The sequence below is a fragment of the Semicossyphus pulcher genome, unplaced genomic scaffold (genome assembly GCF_022749685.1).
Source record: "Semicossyphus pulcher isolate SPU_LCO1_2020_fin unplaced genomic scaffold, fSemPul1.0.p SCAF_10, whole genome shotgun sequence".
Taxonomy (NCBI): domain Eukaryota; kingdom Metazoa; phylum Chordata; class Actinopteri; order Labriformes; family Labridae; genus Semicossyphus; species Semicossyphus pulcher.
The window spans coordinates 27,827,185-27,847,092 of record NW_027211604.1 but is presented as its reverse complement, the minus strand read 5'-3'; the positions used below and the strand labels follow the sequence as shown (position 1 = coordinate 27,847,092).

Genomic DNA, 19,908 nt, shown 5'->3' with positions numbered 1-19,908 from the left:
CTATTGGCAGAGAGATTAAAGTAGCTGAATTATTATTTTGCCAATGTTGTGCAGCTACTGAGAGTATTGTTGGAGTTAAATATGTTTTCTTTACCTTTACTTTTGTTAGTGACAGAAGTATAGAATAACTCACAGTTGTTTTGGACAGATGTCGGTATCAGGTCACCTCAGTGTTTTCAATCTGAATGTGTAAAACTGGAGTTTATAAGATGTCATTGATAAAGGTTATTGCTTTTTCTTAACACATGTTTAAAGAAGTAATGCTGTATTTCAGCAGTTCTCCGGCTACATGATTAATCCTGATGAATGACATTCCTCCACCTCCTCACGTGAGCAGTGTTTTTTGATAGCATGTGTGTGTTTTGTTCAATATCCTTTACAAGAAGTTTAAAATACTTTTTCTAAGCAGTGTTCGATATCCAAACTGGATTTCTTCTTCGTGTAGCTCTGCAGCAGTTCAACTTCACGCGCACTTTAAAAGTAGCTTCCCAAATACTGGCTGTTGTTAGTGTTTACATTTACACTCGTATCATGGCTGCATTTGTCAAATTAGATTAATAGCAACAGTGAGTAGTAGTAGCAGCTCTTAACACCACATGGACTCCTCCGTCACTCAGCGCCAGGTCTGTGGCTTTAGTCTAAATGTAGCCTCACAGAGAGAACAGGACGTCACCAGCCTCATGAACTGAAAACTGTAAGAACATAACAGCATAAGGTGTTCCCCTGAACACACCATGACAGATTTGTGTCAGTGGTTACACAACATTTCATTACCTTATGTTGAACTGTTGTGTTTTTCTATCAGTGAAATGTGTGAAATTTAATTGAGGTTAAACATTTACGAAAGAATTCCCCAAATAAATTAAAGAAGGAGATTCTGTAAATCATGCAGCCTGAAAACAAGTATCAAAAGTGTCACTGGTCACACACGTCAGGGTTGAACTGCTTACAGTATCTGTGTCAGAGTCTTAAGGTTTACATGATGGGGCTTCTTACCCATCAATCTCACCCTGCTCTGTATAGAAACAGAGAGGTCTTCACATGCTGCTGATCCAGCAGAACATGACCTGAAGAGCTGATTCTCAAAGGCTGAGCGGCTTCTTACATAAGTTTTTAACCAGGTATTTAAACGTATTGAGGTCTTTAGTCTAAATTCCCCCTGCAAGACCTCATAGTTCACCAGAACTGTTTGAGAAATAAAGATACATTTAAAAAAATCTAAGAAACATACATATATACATATATATATATATATCAAATGTAGCTAGAAGGTCACTGGTTCAAACCCCGGTTTGGGCAAAAACTGGGCCTTTCTGTGTAGCGTTTGCATGTTCTCCTCGCGCATGTGTGGGTCTCTGGCTTCCTCCCACAGTCCAAAGACATGCTTGCTAGGTTCATTGGTGACTCTAAATTGCCCGTAGGTGAGTGTGAGCGTGAAAGGTTGTCTGTCTCTGTGTGTCAGCCCTGTGATTGACTGGCGATCAGTCCTGGTGTAACCCCGCCTCTCGCCCAATGACAGCTGGGATAGGCTCCAGCCCCCCAACGACCCTGAACAGAATAAGTTCTATAGATAGTGGATGGATGGACTCTAGACCACGATCACATGGTGTGTAGCACAAACAGAACATAGAATAGCGAATGGCTCAAGTGGAACTTTTTTTTTTGGACTTTGCTTTTATGACATAGTTCAGTGGATGGAGTCAGAAATACGTGAGAAGAGAGTGGGGAGGACGTGCGTCTATGGAACGTGTGATTGAACTGCTGAGCTAAACCAGCGTGCCAACTTTCCCTTTTTTACATGTTTTTAACTGGTGACCATAAATGGGGCGATGCCTGCGAGCTAGTTCAGGCAGACAACTCGAGCTGCACTGATTCACAGCTGACATCGACATCTCCACAGTCACATGACAAACACTTCCTCCCAGTTGGCGGTCTATTTAAGCTGCAAGATTTCCGCTCTCTGCCTCTGCTCTGTCTTTGCTATCGCTGCCCTGCAGCAGCCTGCACTCTGACTTCAGCCCCAGCATCCACCTGCAGGCTCCGGCTAGGGGGGTTTAAGAGATCATCATCTCATCTCATCACTCCTCAAAATCCGCATGTAAATAATTCTGCAAACACAACTATGTTATGCTGCTAGGTAAACATGTCAATCTATAAAAACGCTAGTTGTCTGACTGATCAAAGGTTGTCAACCCTGAGCGGCCGCAAGATACTTCCCCCAATGGAGTCCGGACACTGGTGGTGGAGGTGTTGGCTGATGATGTCATCTGAGGCCAATGAGAAGATGAGCTGATGATGAAGACGGTGCGGTGATGTGGAGGTGGAGGGATGCACATAAGGACGGCATGAATGTACTGGAGAGGCAGAGGAAAATCATATTTAAAAAGGCAGCAGCAATATGATGAGGGTGTGCTGCTGTGCCATCGGACAGATGTGACCAGGTGATGAGAACAGCTGATTAGTGCAGGAAAATAAGAGTGAGCATGTGCGAGGGCAGTGTGAGCAGAATGGTATGAGATGTGAACAACAGAACCAGCATGTACAATATGGTCTTCCTGACTGAACTTTCGCTAGAGCTTCATTTAAACCAGGCTGCTGTCACCACATAGACTGATGACTGTTTTTCTTCCAGGAGGGCTCCACAGACAGCATCTACGAACCAGCCTACAGCCAAACACTGAAGGAAGTCCTGCCCAGGTACCAGTGCAGCCCCGCTCTCCTGAGGCATAAACCTGAATGGACCGGCTCAGATCCATCCATCAATTCTGTAAGTCATCTTTATAATGAACTCAGATCCAAACCTGCTGATGCACATGGTGGACAGCTTGCAAACATTCAAACCCATGTGAAAAAGCTGAGCAGGTTGACTTGTTACAATCTTTAGTTTGCTTACTGGCTACACACAGAGTGTCTGTGTGATGTAGGGTGAAAGTCTGCTGTGCATCACCAAGAGCAAACCTCTGGAAAGCAGAAAGAGGTGTTGCAGTGATATTCACTGCATGTTCACTGTCACTATTCACTTCTCTTAACCTGGAATTTAACCTGTCTCCAAACTGTGTGTTGCTAAATTCAAGCTAAATTTGAGCTAAACGCTAATATCTGCATGTTCATATTGATTGGTTAGTTCGTTCCTCTGTTCTGCATACGAGTTCAAGAAGACCAGAAACTAATGTCCAGTTGTGAACATTTGTCGCACATTAACATAACTTCTGACATATAACCTCAGATTGCAAACGTCGCTAAATCATTAGCTAATTAGTGCTTATCACAAAGTGCAGCTGAGGCTGATGGGAATATTGTTAACTTTGCTGGTATTTTGTCATAAAGTCTTGGATATGTCAAAGTTCTGCTTGATTAAAGGTAAAAAAGTTATTTTCCACCTTTCAGAGGCAAGAATGGGTTTTTTTCAGATTAAATGGTTTAATAGTTGTTGAGATAAAATGTGAGCCTTCTGGTGGAACTAGAAGTACAACATCACAGGCAGTAGTCGTTATCCTTTTAATGCTTGTAGATGTTGAGTTCAGTCACAGCATGAATTAAAACTTTGATCTGTTTGTAGTCAACATCATTAGGATTAATCCTCTCAGTTTCCTCGATATCTTTCAGTCTGGACACAAGCGGTGAACAGGCTGACAGACAGCATGCTGCTAAAAAAAGCAGTGTCCAGATCAGTTGGCTAAGTGCTAGTGAAACCCATTCAGTATTTTTGTGTATTTATTTTCTTTTTAAATTTTCCTTCGTCTGATATTTAAGTTAAAATTTAAAACAGGAACTAAGAGAAATGATCAAAAAAAATGTTCCAGTTTAACGTACTAATTTCTTTTTTTAACAAATGTAATGCTGGCAAAAAAACTCCCCTGTATTTAATTCATAGACAGAGGAGTAAAAACGATTCAGTTCAGACTCTGAAAAATGAGCACGTTTTTTCTCACTTTCCTCTCTGGGCTTCCGTAGAATTCGCCATAATTGTTTCCGTCTTTGTTTCCCAAAGGACCGACCTCAGAGTGTAATGAAATTGAAAAGGCATAATAGAAGGTATTTGAGTTTTGCTTGCTCATTTTGTGCTGCATCATTTTTAAGTGAGCACATTTCAGTTGATTTTCTGTAGCTTTGTTTTTATTTTACTCTTAATTAGACTGATTTGTCATTTTAGGTCATGTGTGCCCGCATCATCTTTGGACAATCCAACATCAGGTTGGTACAAAATAATCATGATTTGGACTTCATGTAAAAGTAAAGTCAGGCTCACATTTCTCATCTTAATCTTTATTATCTGTTGCAGACAGAGAAATGAATCATGGCTGCTTGATGTCGTCAGGTGACAAGAAGGACTCGCCTAATCAAACCAAAGTCCAGAGCAGAGGTAGAGAAACTCCTGAACCTGAATAAAACTGCAGTGCTGATACTGAAAACCACAGTCTACTGAGGCTAGAAGTAGTTAGTGTAGAATATCAGAGAACTTATCAGGGTGATTGTTTGACAGCTGAAAGAAGCAGGTTTAAAATGATAACGGTAAGACTATTGGCATTTATCACTGTACGTAGGCCGGCCATATTTCTCTGGCATCAAGCTCAGAGTGGGAAGCACAAGTGTTTCCAACCAATTCAACCAATTCCTAGCTTACATTATCATTAACTAGGTATTGTGTAATAGTTTTGAACAGTAATGTTGGCCACGATTGAATTGAATGCTAATGTTAGCTCTTGTGTAAAGGTAACTAGTGGGTGATCAAATATTCAGTTTTCCATTGAAATATGGCCAAATGTCCCATTTACTATCTATTGTCTTTTTTTTGTTGCCGATCAATGTAGAAGGGATGAAATGTTTTCTGACACATTCCCCATGTTTACATGATAAACAACAAGTGTGTATTTCGTTGACAAAAATTATGACGATCAATGTTCGTCAATGACCATTTTTCCATGACGAAGATGAGACGTGACGAGCTAAAAAAATCTTACAACACGTATGTTTCATTTTCCTTAACGAGACAGGACTAAACATGTTTTGAGTTGCTGTCGACTAAAACTATAAAGGGTAAAAATTAATGATCATGTTCAAATACTAAATCTGAAGTAGCTGCCAAAATGAACCCTGTTAACAACCTGGAACACAGCAGTACGGCATTATAAGAGAATTTAAGCTTCCCACCCTGAGCGTGATGTCAGAGGAGAATGGCCGCCGTGTGAATTTGGGGTGTAAGATCTTTTCTCGTGACATGATGGATGTGCATTTTAACAAAGTGGAAACAAAGCTTTGTTTGATCTTTGTGGATTCCAACAGAAAAGTGTCAAGCCTCCTGTCAGAGCAGCAAGTTGATGAGAAATGGCAGCTTGAAGGAGTTGAGATCTGACAGGACGCAGACTCATCCACCAGCTCAGGTAAAACCGCATCACTGTCACCTCAGAGCAGGTTTCACCCTCCAGTAGAGTCAGGATATGACAAATACAGTACAGTACCCATTTTATAAGCAACCCTGACTCTCTCATCCCTATAGAGAATACTCTTTGTACAAGAGCACGTGCATACACAAGAATAAAGTGGTTAAAATTGGCATTTGTCGCACTTCATCACTCATCACTCACAGGTGGACACAATCACTTTAGTGCAACAAATGCTGATTATTTTCCAGGGCTGTGCAGATGGCGGAGTTTAGTCTTTTGTAATCCTGCACCCACATGAGGGCCAGACAGACACACCTGGCATACCTGATTGTTCGTGCACATGCTAATGCACGTGAGGGACAATGATTGTTCGTCTCTGATCATCTTCCTCTCACTGATTATGTAACTGACAAATTAGATATTAGTATGGATCTATAAGTTGTTTTATAAGTACATTATCAGGAGGTTTGACAGTAGATACAAGTACTTTTCATGTCGTTAAAATGATGATCATACCAATGCTTTAAAGTTAAGTCACTTAATATGTTTACGTGGTTCAGATTTCAGCTACAGGGGCTGAAAAGTGAACCTGAGAGAGTCAGTATTCAGTCAGTGAGATCAGCTCAGTTCTCTGTAATCTGCTTTGTAGTCTTTAATCTTCTTTCTGCGGATCTTTTATGTCTGCTCTGTGACAACTCCTGTGTTCTGTTCTGTGGAAAGCGTTTCACACCAGCAGCTAGTTATGGAGAGTAGGGGACAAGATATCGATATCGTAATATATCATCACCTCAACTGGTGTGACACAATGTTCACTGGCGCCAAATAAAAATATTTTATATATATAATTTATATTAAATAAAATATTTTTCTTTTTGGCTTTTTATACCCTTTATTTTAGAGAGAGGACTGTGGCGGAAATGGGGGAAGAGAGAGAGGGGATGACACCTGGCAAAGGGCCGAGGGTGGGAGCCGAACCCGGGGTCGCCTCACAGAGGACCGAGCCTCTGTACATGGTTGACGATTTTAATCGCGCCCCAAATATCGATATTTTTATTTTTTAAAAATTCAGCACAATTTGAGTCACCGCATCATTGTTTATAAGATAGACTTTATTGATCCCCCATTGGGGGAAATTCACTTGTTACAACAGCTCAAAGTAAAGGACAGGGTTAATACAATAATAATATTAATAATAAATATATACACTATGTACACCTTTCACTTATTGTGGATGGTTACGTTTTTGTACAAAAAAATTGCACCAAGTCAACCACACACACGATGTGTATCATGGTGATATGGTTGATGAAAAGTAAAGTGACATACAGTCATCTCAACTTCTGTGAAACTGACACCCAGTTGTAGTTAATAATACATTAATTCTGCACTTCACCTTTTTATGTGCATTATGTATTCTTCAGTTAGTCAGATATCATGATGTATCATTATATGATTGTCTGTGTCGATGTGTCGTGATATTATCATTACCTTGGGCCACTTAGCGCGTATCATATCGTTAGTTACCCTGCGATTCCCACCCCTAGTGGAGAGCGGAGATCACAAGTGATGGAGCAGCACATGTATGACATTGTGACCTTGTTTAGACATGGTTGTAGAGGGGAAAAAGCACATTTGGAAAGTTTATCCCAGTTGTCAGATTAGTGACACACCTATTTTAGACAGTTTTATTCAGAGCCTTTACTTAAAACAGCACACTGAGAAAATACTTCATTACAAGTAAAAGTCCAAACAAAGACGATACAGTGCAGAAGTATTATCAACCAAATAACTGTAAAGCCTTGAAAGGAAAGGTCCTCATTCAGCAGGAAACTGTGGATAAAAAAAAACTAACGTCATCAGCATTCACTGACATTGTAGACGGCAGGTGGATGGCCGAAAGGCTTGTGGCTACCTGCCACCTCTCTCATGGTGTCAGGCTCAGGCACAGCTGATTGTACCAGCAACACAAATAACCCCAATTCCTCCAGCGTACCTATAACTAGAGCTTTAAGCTCTTTCTTAAGGATCTGTTTAACGAAGGTGAGACCGAAGTAGTCTGCGATTTTAAACAAATCGTCTTTGTGGCAGCGGTCAATCTGATCTAAGGAGGGACTGGACAGGAAGTGTCGCAAATTAAACAACCACTAAAGCGCACATACCCACATTCTACCTTAAAATCGTATGTCTAAAAAATACATAACTTTGGCTATGGGAATCTTTTAACAGATTTATCCACGACGAGCCCCCATTTGTGTTACGACACAGCTTGTGAGGGGAAACGGAAGCAACAAAAAACTGTTGTTTTTGGTAAAAAACAAAGTTAGTTATTAACAAAAGAAGAGTGATGGTTTTACAACAAGAAAAGTGAGGCAAAAATACAACTGAGAGTGGGCCTGTGGGTGCTGCTCAAATCAATAAACGATGAGAAGAAAAAGAGGACTCTAGCCTAGAACTTATCTCCGCTTATCTTTCTTAAAGTGAAACAAATAAATGAAAATAAATATAAATATAAATAAGCAAACTAACTCATTAAAAGAAAAGCAAACATGCCCACAACAAGCCAGGGATCATCTCATTGGTCAACATCACATCAAGCCTTCTATTGGTCGAGGCATTTTGACAGGGTTGTTGCTCCAATGATTTTGGAACAGGCGCTTCACAAGCGCACAGAAACAGCCTGAATATGAGGAGAAGGGCTGAAGCTGGAGAGCAGCTCATCAGTGCTGTCAGTGCAAGCAGGGTGACAGGGCAGGATTTGGAAACAAAGCGTTCTGAAATTTGAACGTGAAATCAATAACTTGGCATATTTGAATAGAACTACTTCACCTGTTTAAAGGAGCAGTTCGCCCCTGGTTAAAGCCACTGTCAGTCAAAGCTGGTGTTCTCTGTAATCCATAGAAGCAATAATGTTTGAAATTGGTGACATAGCTGTGGAGAAAGTTTGGTGGTTTCGCCCATTCTACAATCCTACAACACCCAGCATGCATTGCGCCCCTCGCTCTGAAAGGAACGGCCCAGCGAGAGACGCTGGAGTCAAATAATACCGTTTCGTTGCAGGCAACGGCTCAGAGCGGAACAGAATCTGAAATACGACGAGAATATACCGGTGGATCGTCTAAAAACTCTTCAGGTCTGCAGTCTACATTTCAAACCTGACGATTTTGAATGAGACATGACATCGAGGGCTGGCGTCCTAGATCGAGGAACTTTAGTTTAGCAAGCTCCCTGGCCTCCGCCAGATGACACGTTTTACGTACTCTGGCGGAGGTTTTCCAGGGCCCATTGGACAAGCAGATAGTGTCCTCTTAAGGCGCAGAGCCAAATTGCATTTTTTTCCTACCATGATGGCATTAGCATGGTAGAACTGAGGTTGAAAATCAGCTAACTGGCCCTTTAAGTAAAAGTAGTTTTTTTTATGTAGACAAATAATTTCCTCTGCTTTGACGAAGAAATATACTTCTTACTTTGAGTGCTGACTGTCATTGCACTGCACCATATTCATGCATTCTTTCTTTGTTATAGGGTGAAGCAGCAGCTGAAACAGCAGAGTCAATACACGCCACAGGCAGAATAAAGAAGTTACAGAATCTGGTGCAAACAAAGAAGGGACATCACAACGCCGCTGAAAAAGGAAAGAGTGTATCGGACAATCATGGTGAGAACCAACAGATTTTCTCATTGGCCCCTCTGGGCTTCCGTAGTTGAATCTGCTATCATTAACCATAACTTCTGCTCATCTCCAGATCATTTGGCAGATGTGTTTAGTAACAACAACCCTGTGCTGACCTGCATCGGCCTAGGCAAGAGAACAGAGAAGAAGCTTTCTAAAGCTGCTCCATCATCGCAGCAGCAGCAGCAAGACAAACATGTCCAAGAAGTTCCAGCAGACGAGGGAGTTTGGTGGAGTCCGTTTGAGTGTCCTCAGACCTGGTCTCCCTTCTACCACACCTGCCAACAGCCTCAACATGAACTGTGGGTCTGTGGAGGCACCTTGTCGCTGCCCTGGGCCACAGAGTGGGATCGTTTTGAGAGTCTGATACAGGAGCTGGACAGCAAACAGCCGGATCTGTCTCCTCTGCCAACGTTACCCTCCAGCACAGATCTGCAGCTCTCACAAAAGACAGTAAGACATACGTTGGTATTAATAACACCATAAGTAATAAGAAAATGGGACTTGATTAAAAACCTCGAACCAACTCATTAAACTAGGAGTGATTTAGGTTCACTGCTATTTCATTAAGTCATAATGGCCTCAAAACAAAACAGGTGTCATGACATTAAATAAGGATGTATGATGGGTGTGTTGATCATCTTGCTCAAACATAACGATACATATACATAACAAAATTGTCCCTTAATAAAATCTAACAATTGATCTTAGTTCATTATGTACGCTTACTAACCAGGAAGTAGGCAGCATCTTTCACTTGAACGTCTGGAGGTTAATGCATGGAGAAGTAATGCAGCTAAATCTCAGTGAGAAAATAACTCAAGTGAGTTTATCCGCCTCGGCTTGGAGACTACAAATAGATAATCCTGCATCAAGTAAAAGACAATATTTATTTCCTTTATGGGAAGTTTAGGATTCCGATTTTTTGGAGCGTGACTAATACCTGGGACTAAAAGTTATCTGTCCTGTGAGTCCCATATTAGGGAAACACATCAGCAAAGTACTTGAATGCCTCTTTAACAAACATAACAGTATTACAGTGCATGAGATATGATATAAAACATTTCTAGGAATTTATACTTAATTTTTTGAAGCTAAACGATGTGCTTTTAACACAATGACTGTATATTTAGACGACGTGTCTCCATCTGCTCCCATCGTACGTTTCGTAATTGATGCCACAATAGCCCCCGTGATAGACGCTGCCATTTTGTGATGGCACAAACTTAACTTACCAAAGAAACAGCACGTCGGCGTGTTTAACAGCAGAACAGCTTCTTTGTGTTGGTCTGAAGCAGATACTCACGGTTATGGAAAGTTCAATGACTGTAGTGATTGTTTTAGTTACGTCTCCTCTCGGCGTTCGTTCTCTGCTCTGCTAATCCGGAACAGATCGGCTGCAGGAGCCGGATTTGTCAACAGAGCTGTCAATCATTCTTTTTATAGCATCAAATAACTAATTTAGAGTAAACTTCAGTCAGAAAAATAAACACTTGGACATAAATCAACATAATAAGAACTAACTATAATGACAGAAACCATGTTTGAGAAAAATGTATTTGACGTTTATTTTGATTTTATAGTTTGACTCATGTCCCATCTGTTAACATGGAGGAGGCGGGCTTTATGACCTATGCTTCAGCCAGGCAGCAGGGGGCGATAGAGAGGGTTTGGCCTCCTGCAGGTGGAAGGGAAGTGGCCCAAGTGTTTTGAAAACCTGTTTAGACTAAATCCTAAATAGTGAAAAAAAACACACAGAGCATAGTTTACATAGCCTTTAATCTTTAAGTGTATATATATTTTAGGTATAAAAAGCTTGTGTTTACTGTATTCGGCAAAATGTGACAGAAAAAAAATATTTTTGTAATATTGTTACAATACAACAGTTTTATCAATTATTTTTGTTAACTAACATGCACAACATTTAGCCTCGGTGTAGAGATTCGAGGGATGTGAAAGAACTCAAGCACAAGACATCACTTAAAGCAAAAATATCAAAGTAGAGACTGCCAGACTGTTGCTTTAAAAGAGTTGGGACAGTTTAGATAAAATATAACTCACTATAAATATAAGTCCCTCAACGCACCCTCATCACAAATCTCACACAGCTGTCCTTTGACACAGCAGTCAGTAGATTCATATGTAAGTGTTGGAGTCGGCACATAAGAGTTTGTATTACTAGGCTCTGGTTTCAAATAAAAGCCATAAGGAGAAAAAACAGAGCACAACAATTAGACAACAAATAAAGCCATGTTTCTAAATTATTTCCAGCAGTAAGGACAATGGTACCACTACAGGTTTATCCAACTGTTTGTGAGGCCTCAATTCACTAACGGTCAACATTGGAAATGATCCAGAGTCAGTGGAACAGATGCTCCGAGGATTGAATGACCACTAAACTGAAGCTCACGGCAAACCAGGGATGACTCATTGCTTTCAGTCTCTTTGTTAATGACACTTACATGGGAATATGTCAGAATAGAGACAAACATGTTATCCAAATTAAGCGGGACTTAACTGCAGATATATGGACACAAATAAGAGATCAGTGCAACATGATCTTTCATACAAGTTAAAACATTATGACTCAGGATGTGAAAAATATATCATATCTGTAAGACTTGAATGGCTGCCAGGGTTTAACCTAATTCAGACAACAAATCATAAACAGGGAACAAACACCCAGCTGTTAGTGTTGAAGGGTCACACACACGGGCTGATAATATGCCCATCTGTCACCAGAAAACCAATATTTTAATCTCTCTTTTGCCCAAACAGTTGACCAGATTTGGGAGATTTGACGCCTTCGGACAGCCCTCGCCTTTAATGAAGCCGCAGGATAATGGAAGCTGTTTGGTAAGAGGAACAAGCCTCTCAATGTGCCAGCTCGGTCATCGAGGAATTTAACTCTTTCCAACACCCTCCAAACCACGCCCAATCAGATCATTAGACAGACAATTTTATTTGGCAGGAGTGGGAGAGCACCTTTTCTAATATGTTTTGTTTTTAAAGCAACAGGAGGTGCAGAAAGATGATCAAACCAAACTGTGGGTGCAGAGGAAGGAGGCGGAGACTCCATCAAATAGTGACAGGAAGCACGTCAAGGCCTCACCAGAGACAACACTGACAGCCATCAATGTATGTCATGCACTCTACAGCGAATGTTAATGCAACCACTTTGAGTTCACGGCACCCTGCTGTGCTGTGATTCATATCTAATGAATGAACACCTGTCACCGACCACACACAGCTGTCAGCAGCACACCTGTTCTGCCAGACTGTAAACTAACAAACTATGGGCTGATGTTGACAATAAAAACACAGCAGGGATCGACAGGTCCCACTTATTTCATTTAGACAATGGTACGTGGGTAACGATGTTATCCGTAATATTTCACATATTATTATATATATACATAAGTAACAACTACAATATGACTGTTTGATAAAGCAGCTAATCTTTATCTGCCTTTACAGAAAAACAACATTAATTTAACATTTTACATAACACGTGTTCACATGTAGAAAATATGGAACACATTTATTTGCACATGTGTTTTTGGTCATTCTTGTGTGTGAACGGTAAAGCCTATTTTTGGTGTGATGTGTGATGCCAGTGTAAATTCCAAATTTCCACATTGGCTCCAAATTTTGCAACATGTGATCACATGAAAAAAACAAAACATAAGAAACACGTGTTTTTTTCTGTAAGCGTAGAAAGGGGCTCAGAGTGAGCTCATAAAGGGGTTGGAGTTTGGGCCCACATAGGCAATGTAGAAAACTAAACAATTGATGAACCATGAAGACAGCTAATGTCGTAACTGGGAAATAATTGAATCCTTCTTTTTTTGTATTTCTGCTTTCTTTTTAGAAATAAAAAACGACATCAATCATCCAGCAATATGATCAAACCTTAGTTCAAGTTATAGACTTTTCTATTCAAGAATGATGGGCCAATTTTTGTGTGGCATCTTTTCATTTGAATGAAAAATACATGAGTGATGCATGACTAAAGCATAAGTCATAATGGTTTAATGCATGAATACATAGCATGTGTTATAAATTCCTGGGTGGCAACAGTGGACAGAGAGTTATGCCTCGTCTCTTTCTCCTTGGAGTATTCTTTTGGGAAACTACTTCAGAGTTAAATTTGTTAAACTAAATATTCCTTTTTATTCATGTTTTACATTTTGGAAGGGAGTATATTTTTCAGCTTCACCTCAGTCGAATATTCTGTTTTCTTTAAGTTTCCGTGATTCTTTCTTCATCGATTTCTTTTGTTCGTGTTGTTTTAGGATCTGCCTCTCCCATGTATCTTTGACAGAAAGATATTCTGCCAAAACATCTTTATAGAGCCAGCTAACGCTCTGAACTACTTTTACTTTAAGTTTTTTTATTTTAAATGTTCCACATACGTTTTCCCTACAATGCTTTATAAGTTTGTTTTTTATGGTTTGAATGGTGTTTGGAGAGTAGTGTTGTTGTGAGGCTGGTCAGAGCTGGTCTCAGAATGTGGCCTGTAAGGTGGCCTGTCCGAAGTGTCAAAGCTGCTTTTAGAAAAATGTTATGTTTGCAGTTTGCAAATCAAGCATGTATTCATTCAGTTATATTCATTGGTAAATAAGCATTTTGAATCTTTTTACCAGTTTGAGTTTTAATTTTAGTAACCGTAACAATCAGCTCATATTTTCAGCTCTATTTGCTGCACACCACTGTAACAATTTGACACTTCAGAGACTTGACTTAAACACTTACGGTCCGTGTTGTAAAAGCCCCTGCACTGAAAGAGGAAGTTAAAAGCAGAGCATAGGTAGTTGGGGATTAAAGCTCACAACACACCTCCTACAGGTTCCAGCTATAAAAAGCAGGGCAACCCCTTCAGGATTAAGTGTTTTACCTGCCAGAAGAGCTGCGTGTCCCAGCATAAACTGGGAGACTGAGCTGTTCTGTCACACGAGGGTCAAACGCAGCAGTTTAGGGCCCTGACTCAGCTCTCTGGTCGGTTAGCTTTCTCTTTTCTTTGCTTCTAGTGGAAGACAATGAATGTCAGAGAACCACATGTATATATAAATGTGACTTGATGTTTTGACTTTGCAGGATGGAAACACACACAAAGATGAAGCAGAGAGGAGAAAAGTCGGTGGGAGACATTTTACTAAACCACACCGGCGGTCTGGTGGTTCTCTGGAAAGTCTCTACAGCCTTAACAGTGGACAAAGCTCCTCAAGTAAGCACCTTCGGGCACAGAGCCATTATGCAATCCTTGTTTAAGTATCCTGTACTTTCTTTAAGATGCACTTATCTGTAAAGCTACACGTACTGCTTAAAAATCAAAAACAGCACCCTCTACTGACTTTGGCTGTCCTTTTAGCGATATGCCAAAAACCTAATTACGTAATTGTAGAATTAAATAGAGAGGTCAGCTTTAGGCTTTGAACCCTCTTGTTTATCTTCTCTTCCCCAGGTGGAGTCACCAGTGGCTCAGGTTGGTCCAGTAACAGAGACAGTCTGAGGCTGGATGACGATCTGTTGTCCCCAAGACATTTCTGCGGCAGAGCAAGAGTGCATACTGACTTTGTGCCAAGTCCATATGATACTGAGTCCCTGAAACTCAAGGTAAGCAAGTGTGTAAAGTAAATAAAAACTAACTTTAGGACGGGATCACTATAAAGTCATTACACTAGGAATGAGCTGCTGCAGCCTCATATCTTTGGGATCTTTTAGCCATGCTAGCTGCGTTTCTCTAGGGATGGCAGCGTCAGTCGGTCTGGTTGGTCCCTCATCACAAACAACCACTTGGATAAAACAAATAGCAACTATTTGGAATAACAGTCACGGTCCTCAGAGTATGAATCTTACTAACTCTACTGATATCGTAGACTTTCCCTTTGGCACCACTGTGTGACGGCAGCCTATTTAAACTCCCATCTTGTCAAATACAGCGGCTTAGTCAGTGGCCAAACCCTTCAAAATATGATGCTAGCGATATTTCTGGACATCGACCTCTAGCTTACAGAATTGATGTGCCGATGAATTGAAGTGATGTAGTATAAAGAGTGATACATTTCCTCCTGCAGTGGCAGCTGGGGGTTATGGATAAGTCGAACATATGTGGGACTTTCACCCAGGAGACCGAGGTTTAGATTCCCTTTTGAAAGCAACTGTCGGACACAGACTATTAGCTAGTTTGTATGTTAATACTTACCTAAACCCAAACTATGACCTTTTTCCTCAACCTAACCAAGTTGTTTTTATTTCTAAATATAACCAAACTGGTTTTACTTTTACTTCAAAAGCAAAATTTGAAATGTTTCTCAACAAGCTTTATTGCTTGTTCCTTCACTCCTCAGTGACCCTCTAATGGTCTGAATGCTCTAGAACCGCCAGGGGTCACAGTATACCTAAAACTGCCAAGGGGTAAATTTACCTGCTATTAGAATGTATTGATTTTCAAGGTGCAAGGTTCATTTATTTATCTTTTTACAACACAAAGTTGTGTAATGAAATGCTAGATGTGGTGTCTTTATGCAGCTTACAAAATGACAATGAAATATATATATAACAATAAACTTTATTTGCCAAGCACTTTCTGAACAAGGTGCTTCGCTGAAAACAAACCAGCCCGGGGGGCTTGAAGATTTCCTGGGAAAAAAGTAACATACAATCAAAAGACAGCTGCAGGTAAATTTCACCTGTTGGCGATTCTAGTGATAATTATACACTTGACAGATACTGTCATGTCTTCATACTACTACTTACCTCCATACTAGGCTACTGCACTATGTTAGGTTATCATTACATCTGATGTGTTGTTTCTGCTGCTGTAATATACACTGTTATTGACTTAATATTCCATATCATACTGCATTATATACATATACATACTGCAATATAAAATACTGCATTTATTTGACACTTTTTATATTGCACCTTATTTATACTGCAATAGTTGGTCACAGTCACCTTTTAGTTTGAGTGATTCCTTGTTGAGCTGCAGTTCAGTGATGTTTAGAAAAAAGACTTTGGAAGAAAACTTAGTTTGTCTAATTCATGGCTTCTAGTAAACATCTAGTTGTGTTTTTGGAGGATGCGGTGACCATGCAGACGGTGGATTTTGTCCCACAACACTAACAATAAAAACACATTAACAAAGGATCAATTAATGGCCATGAGGAACTAAAGGAATCATTGTAGCAGGCAAATCCTGTTTTAATCGTCATGTGGGCCCCTGGCTAATCTTTCCAGACAAATTAAAAAGATGGAGAACCTCTCCTTGAAGAGAAAGTGTTCTTACATTGATGATTCCCATACAATGTATGCTTATGTTTTTGGTGATCCCCTGACTTTTTATCTCGCGCAATCATGAGGATAACATTTGTCTGAGATATCTTAACAACTGTTGGATGCATTACTTTGATAGTTACATCACAATATCATTTCATCTAGAACCTCCGTTTAGTCAAACTTCAATTTGTTCAATACTTTTATAACCAAATACCTGCAAAACTAATGCCTCTCCCATCAGCCTCAGTTGTACTTTGTGGTCACTGCTAATTAGCAAATGTTAGCTTGCTCAGCTAAGATGTTAAACATTGTAAATATAACCCTCTAATTATCAGAATGTGAGCATTGTCCCCGTGAGCATGTTTGCATGATACTGTTTTGTATTTGGCTTAAAATGTGTCTAAATATAGTGTTACAGAGACACAAGTGTAAATGTAGAAAATTGCTATATTTTCCCTGATGATCTGTGATTACTGTAGTCTGAACTTATTAGCTATTAGCGTAGCTACAGCTGAATCTGCGACAGAATCTCTCCTATCTGTGTATTTGTTGTACATTTCAAATAAGTGTAATAAAGCTTTACTACTCTGTCATTCAGGTGGGAGATGTGATTGACATCTTCGCCAAGCCCCCCATGGGAATATGGACAGGCATGCTGAATGGAAAACTGGGTAATTTCAAGTTCATTTATGTGGACGTGCTAACGGAGGAGAGTCCTGATCCACGTGAGGAGACACAACCCCACAGAATGAGTCAGAAGTCAACTGTCCAGGAAGTGCTGAGACGCCTCAGCTTGGAGGTAATTTGTTCATATTTGCGGTTTGGACTGATTTTAATGTAGTAATAATCATCTGTCATACACGAGGACGTTCTCTCAGCTTCTGTTTTTCTCCACCTGCTTCACCAGAAGTACACCTCATCTCTGCAGCTGAACGGGTACCAAACAGTGGAGGACTTGATGCAGCTGAAGGAGCATCACCTGACGGAGCTGAATGTGACTGATTCAGAGCACAGGCATCGTCTGCTCACCGCTGTCGAGTCCCTGCAGCTATTGCACTGTGAGTAATGGGAAACACACAAGAGGTCATCCAAGGACAGCATCATCGCACACATTTCCTGACAGGATAAAACTAGGAAGAGGTACACTGAGAGGTTTGGATTCACAAAGGAAAAGGGACAAGTGATATTGCACCTCAAACAGATAAGACTCGGAGGGTTACAGGGCAACAGCTAAAGAGGTTAAGGATAACAGGATAACCTCAGAGAGCATCTCTGAGAATAGAGCAGGACACACAAGGACAGTAGCTGCAGACAGATTGGCTGTTGAGCCCTAATGCACATGAATAATGGCTGTAAAGGATTACTTAGAGCTCATCTATTCTACTCTCTGACAGTACATCCAACCAAGCGTCTTCTCTGCTTTACAGCTGATTGGCAGTCAGGCAACGTGGCCAATCAGGAGGCCGAGACCCCCAGCGAGAACATGAAGGCACAAACAAGCAACTGCCCAAGAGACTCCGGCTGCCACATGCCATCTGACAGCCCCGACAACAGCACCGAGGACGCAGACCTGCACTTTTATCTTGAATACCCTCCACCGGCTGAGACGGCAGCTTCATGAGAAAACCCATTTGATAAAATGTTTTATTCCATATTGTTTGCAGAACAAAGGCTGTTTTTTATGAATGCATCAGTGTAATTTCTAATTATACAATAGAATGCCCATGCTGAGCTTTACCACTCCACATCCTCAACTTTAAACTTCATCGTGCAAGGAAATTGTAAGACGTTAAATTGTTTCCAGAAATAAAAGATTTCATTAATCTGTTTATGTTTTGCATAATAACTATTTATTTTACCATGGCATATAACCCACATCAGACTGAATTTTTGAGAAGCTGAAATCTGAAAAAATTGTAGATTATAAAAGTCAATCAGCACATTTATTACTGACTGATTGTTTAGGCCATGCAGATGCCATAATTTTGATCACAGTTAATTATGTATTTTATTGTCTCTCATATCTCTAGTATTCTGCTCATTGATACTTTACTTAGATTCATATGGTAAAGAACATGTTATGCAATGTACAAAGTGACGTTTAGGGGGCCTTTCTGTGTGCATGTTCCCTGTGCATTCTCCGGCTTCCTCCCACAGTCCAAAGACACTGGTTAGGTTCACTGATGACTCTAAAATTGCCCGTGTCTCCATGTGTTAGTCCTCTGATTGACTGGCTATCAGTCCATGTCGTAGCCCGCCTCTTCACGCTTAGCTGAGATTCCTGAGGCACATTTATGCCTTGAGATAAATGCAAAGGATGCATGATATTTTCTGCATGTTATCGGTATCTGCAGATTATGGCATATCACCATCAGCAGATATGTCATTTTTCTGCCGATATTTTCCACCGATAAAACAATGCTTTAATTATGCCTAAATGCTCGATGATTCCCTAAAAAAGGTTGACGTAATGCCACTGCATGCACCATGCCTCTTCCGTCAAGCGTGAAGAAGGGTGCAGTATGTCAGCTTTTGGCCACTACAAGAGTAGGCATTATATCAATTCCACTACAGGGGAGACTTGATCTCTGCAATTAGGTGAAAAAAGACACACCTAATATATTGGTATCGAAATCGGCAAAAAGGGTTGGAAAATATCGGCATATCGGATATTGGCAAAAAATCCAATATTGTGCATCCCTAAAAAATGCCAGTGTCATCATGCTAACATGTTCAGATTGACTATGCTAACATGGTGATGTTGAGCAGGTACGAACTTGAGTTGTGTCTCAATTAAGGGGCTGCATCCTTCGAAGGACGCAGTCTACGAAGGATGAGTCACTCGTTTGTAACTTAACCTATTGTTTTAAAGATAGTTTGAAGTTTCAAAGCTCCTTTCTTTTTTTCTTTTTTTTTTTACATTTGTATGGCTAGCTGTATGATTGAGTTGAAACCGAAAACTATAACATTTAAAAGTTTGAACAAATCTCGGGATACGTTGGGCCGCAAAGGATCCCCCCGGTGGAGCCTTCACGGCCCGGGGAGAGGAGGATGCATTTGTCGGCCGTATCTGAAGGAGCCTTCGGAATCGGACAGCCTTTGACGCACCCCTGTGACGCAATCAGCCTTCAAATACTTCCTTCAAAGGATACAGCCCCTGAACTGGGACACAGCCATTATCTCATTATAACATTTAGCATGCTAGCACTTGGAAAGTCATTAACTTTGCAGGTATTTAGTCATACAGTTAAGTAATGAACAATTTTAAATCTGTACACAAAATTTAATGCATCTAGTTGTTTTTGAGTTTTTTCAATTTGGTACAAAATGGTGCTCCAACTGATTAACACTGCCACCAACAGAGCAGCGCAGCTGGCATGGCTAAATAGCCTACTCACAGTCATTTTTAATGTTTTAACACGTTGGTAAAATTCATGGAAATGCAACCATTACAGCTCAGCTTTGTGACCTGTAGTGAGTGTATACAAGTCTTTGTCTTCTTTATTTCTATTTTCCGTGTTTACTATTCATACTTTAGGATGTTTTTGTTACAAATGTACTATAAAAGAA

General features: G+C 40.4%; 1 protein-coding gene across 1 annotated transcript; it reads left to right on the top strand.

The window, feature by feature from the left end:
* The first annotated feature begins 2,483 nt into the window (after positions 1-2,483).
* Positions 2,484-18,115, top strand: samsn1b (SAM domain, SH3 domain and nuclear localisation signals 1b). The gene is made up of 15 exons (XM_069672873.1): positions 2,484-2,510; positions 2,633-2,767; positions 4,154-4,194; positions 4,287-4,363; positions 5,284-5,381; positions 6,283-6,390; positions 8,907-9,039; positions 9,128-9,507; positions 11,833-11,910; positions 12,067-12,192; positions 14,152-14,281; positions 14,519-14,670; positions 16,937-17,137; positions 17,246-17,396; positions 17,766-18,115. The coding sequence occupies exons 1-15, from the start codon at positions 2,484-2,486 to the stop codon at positions 17,957-17,959; spliced, it is 2,031 nt and encodes a 676-aa protein (XP_069528974.1). The 3' UTR covers positions 17,960-18,115.
* The last annotated feature ends 1,793 nt before the right edge of the window (positions 18,116-19,908 follow it).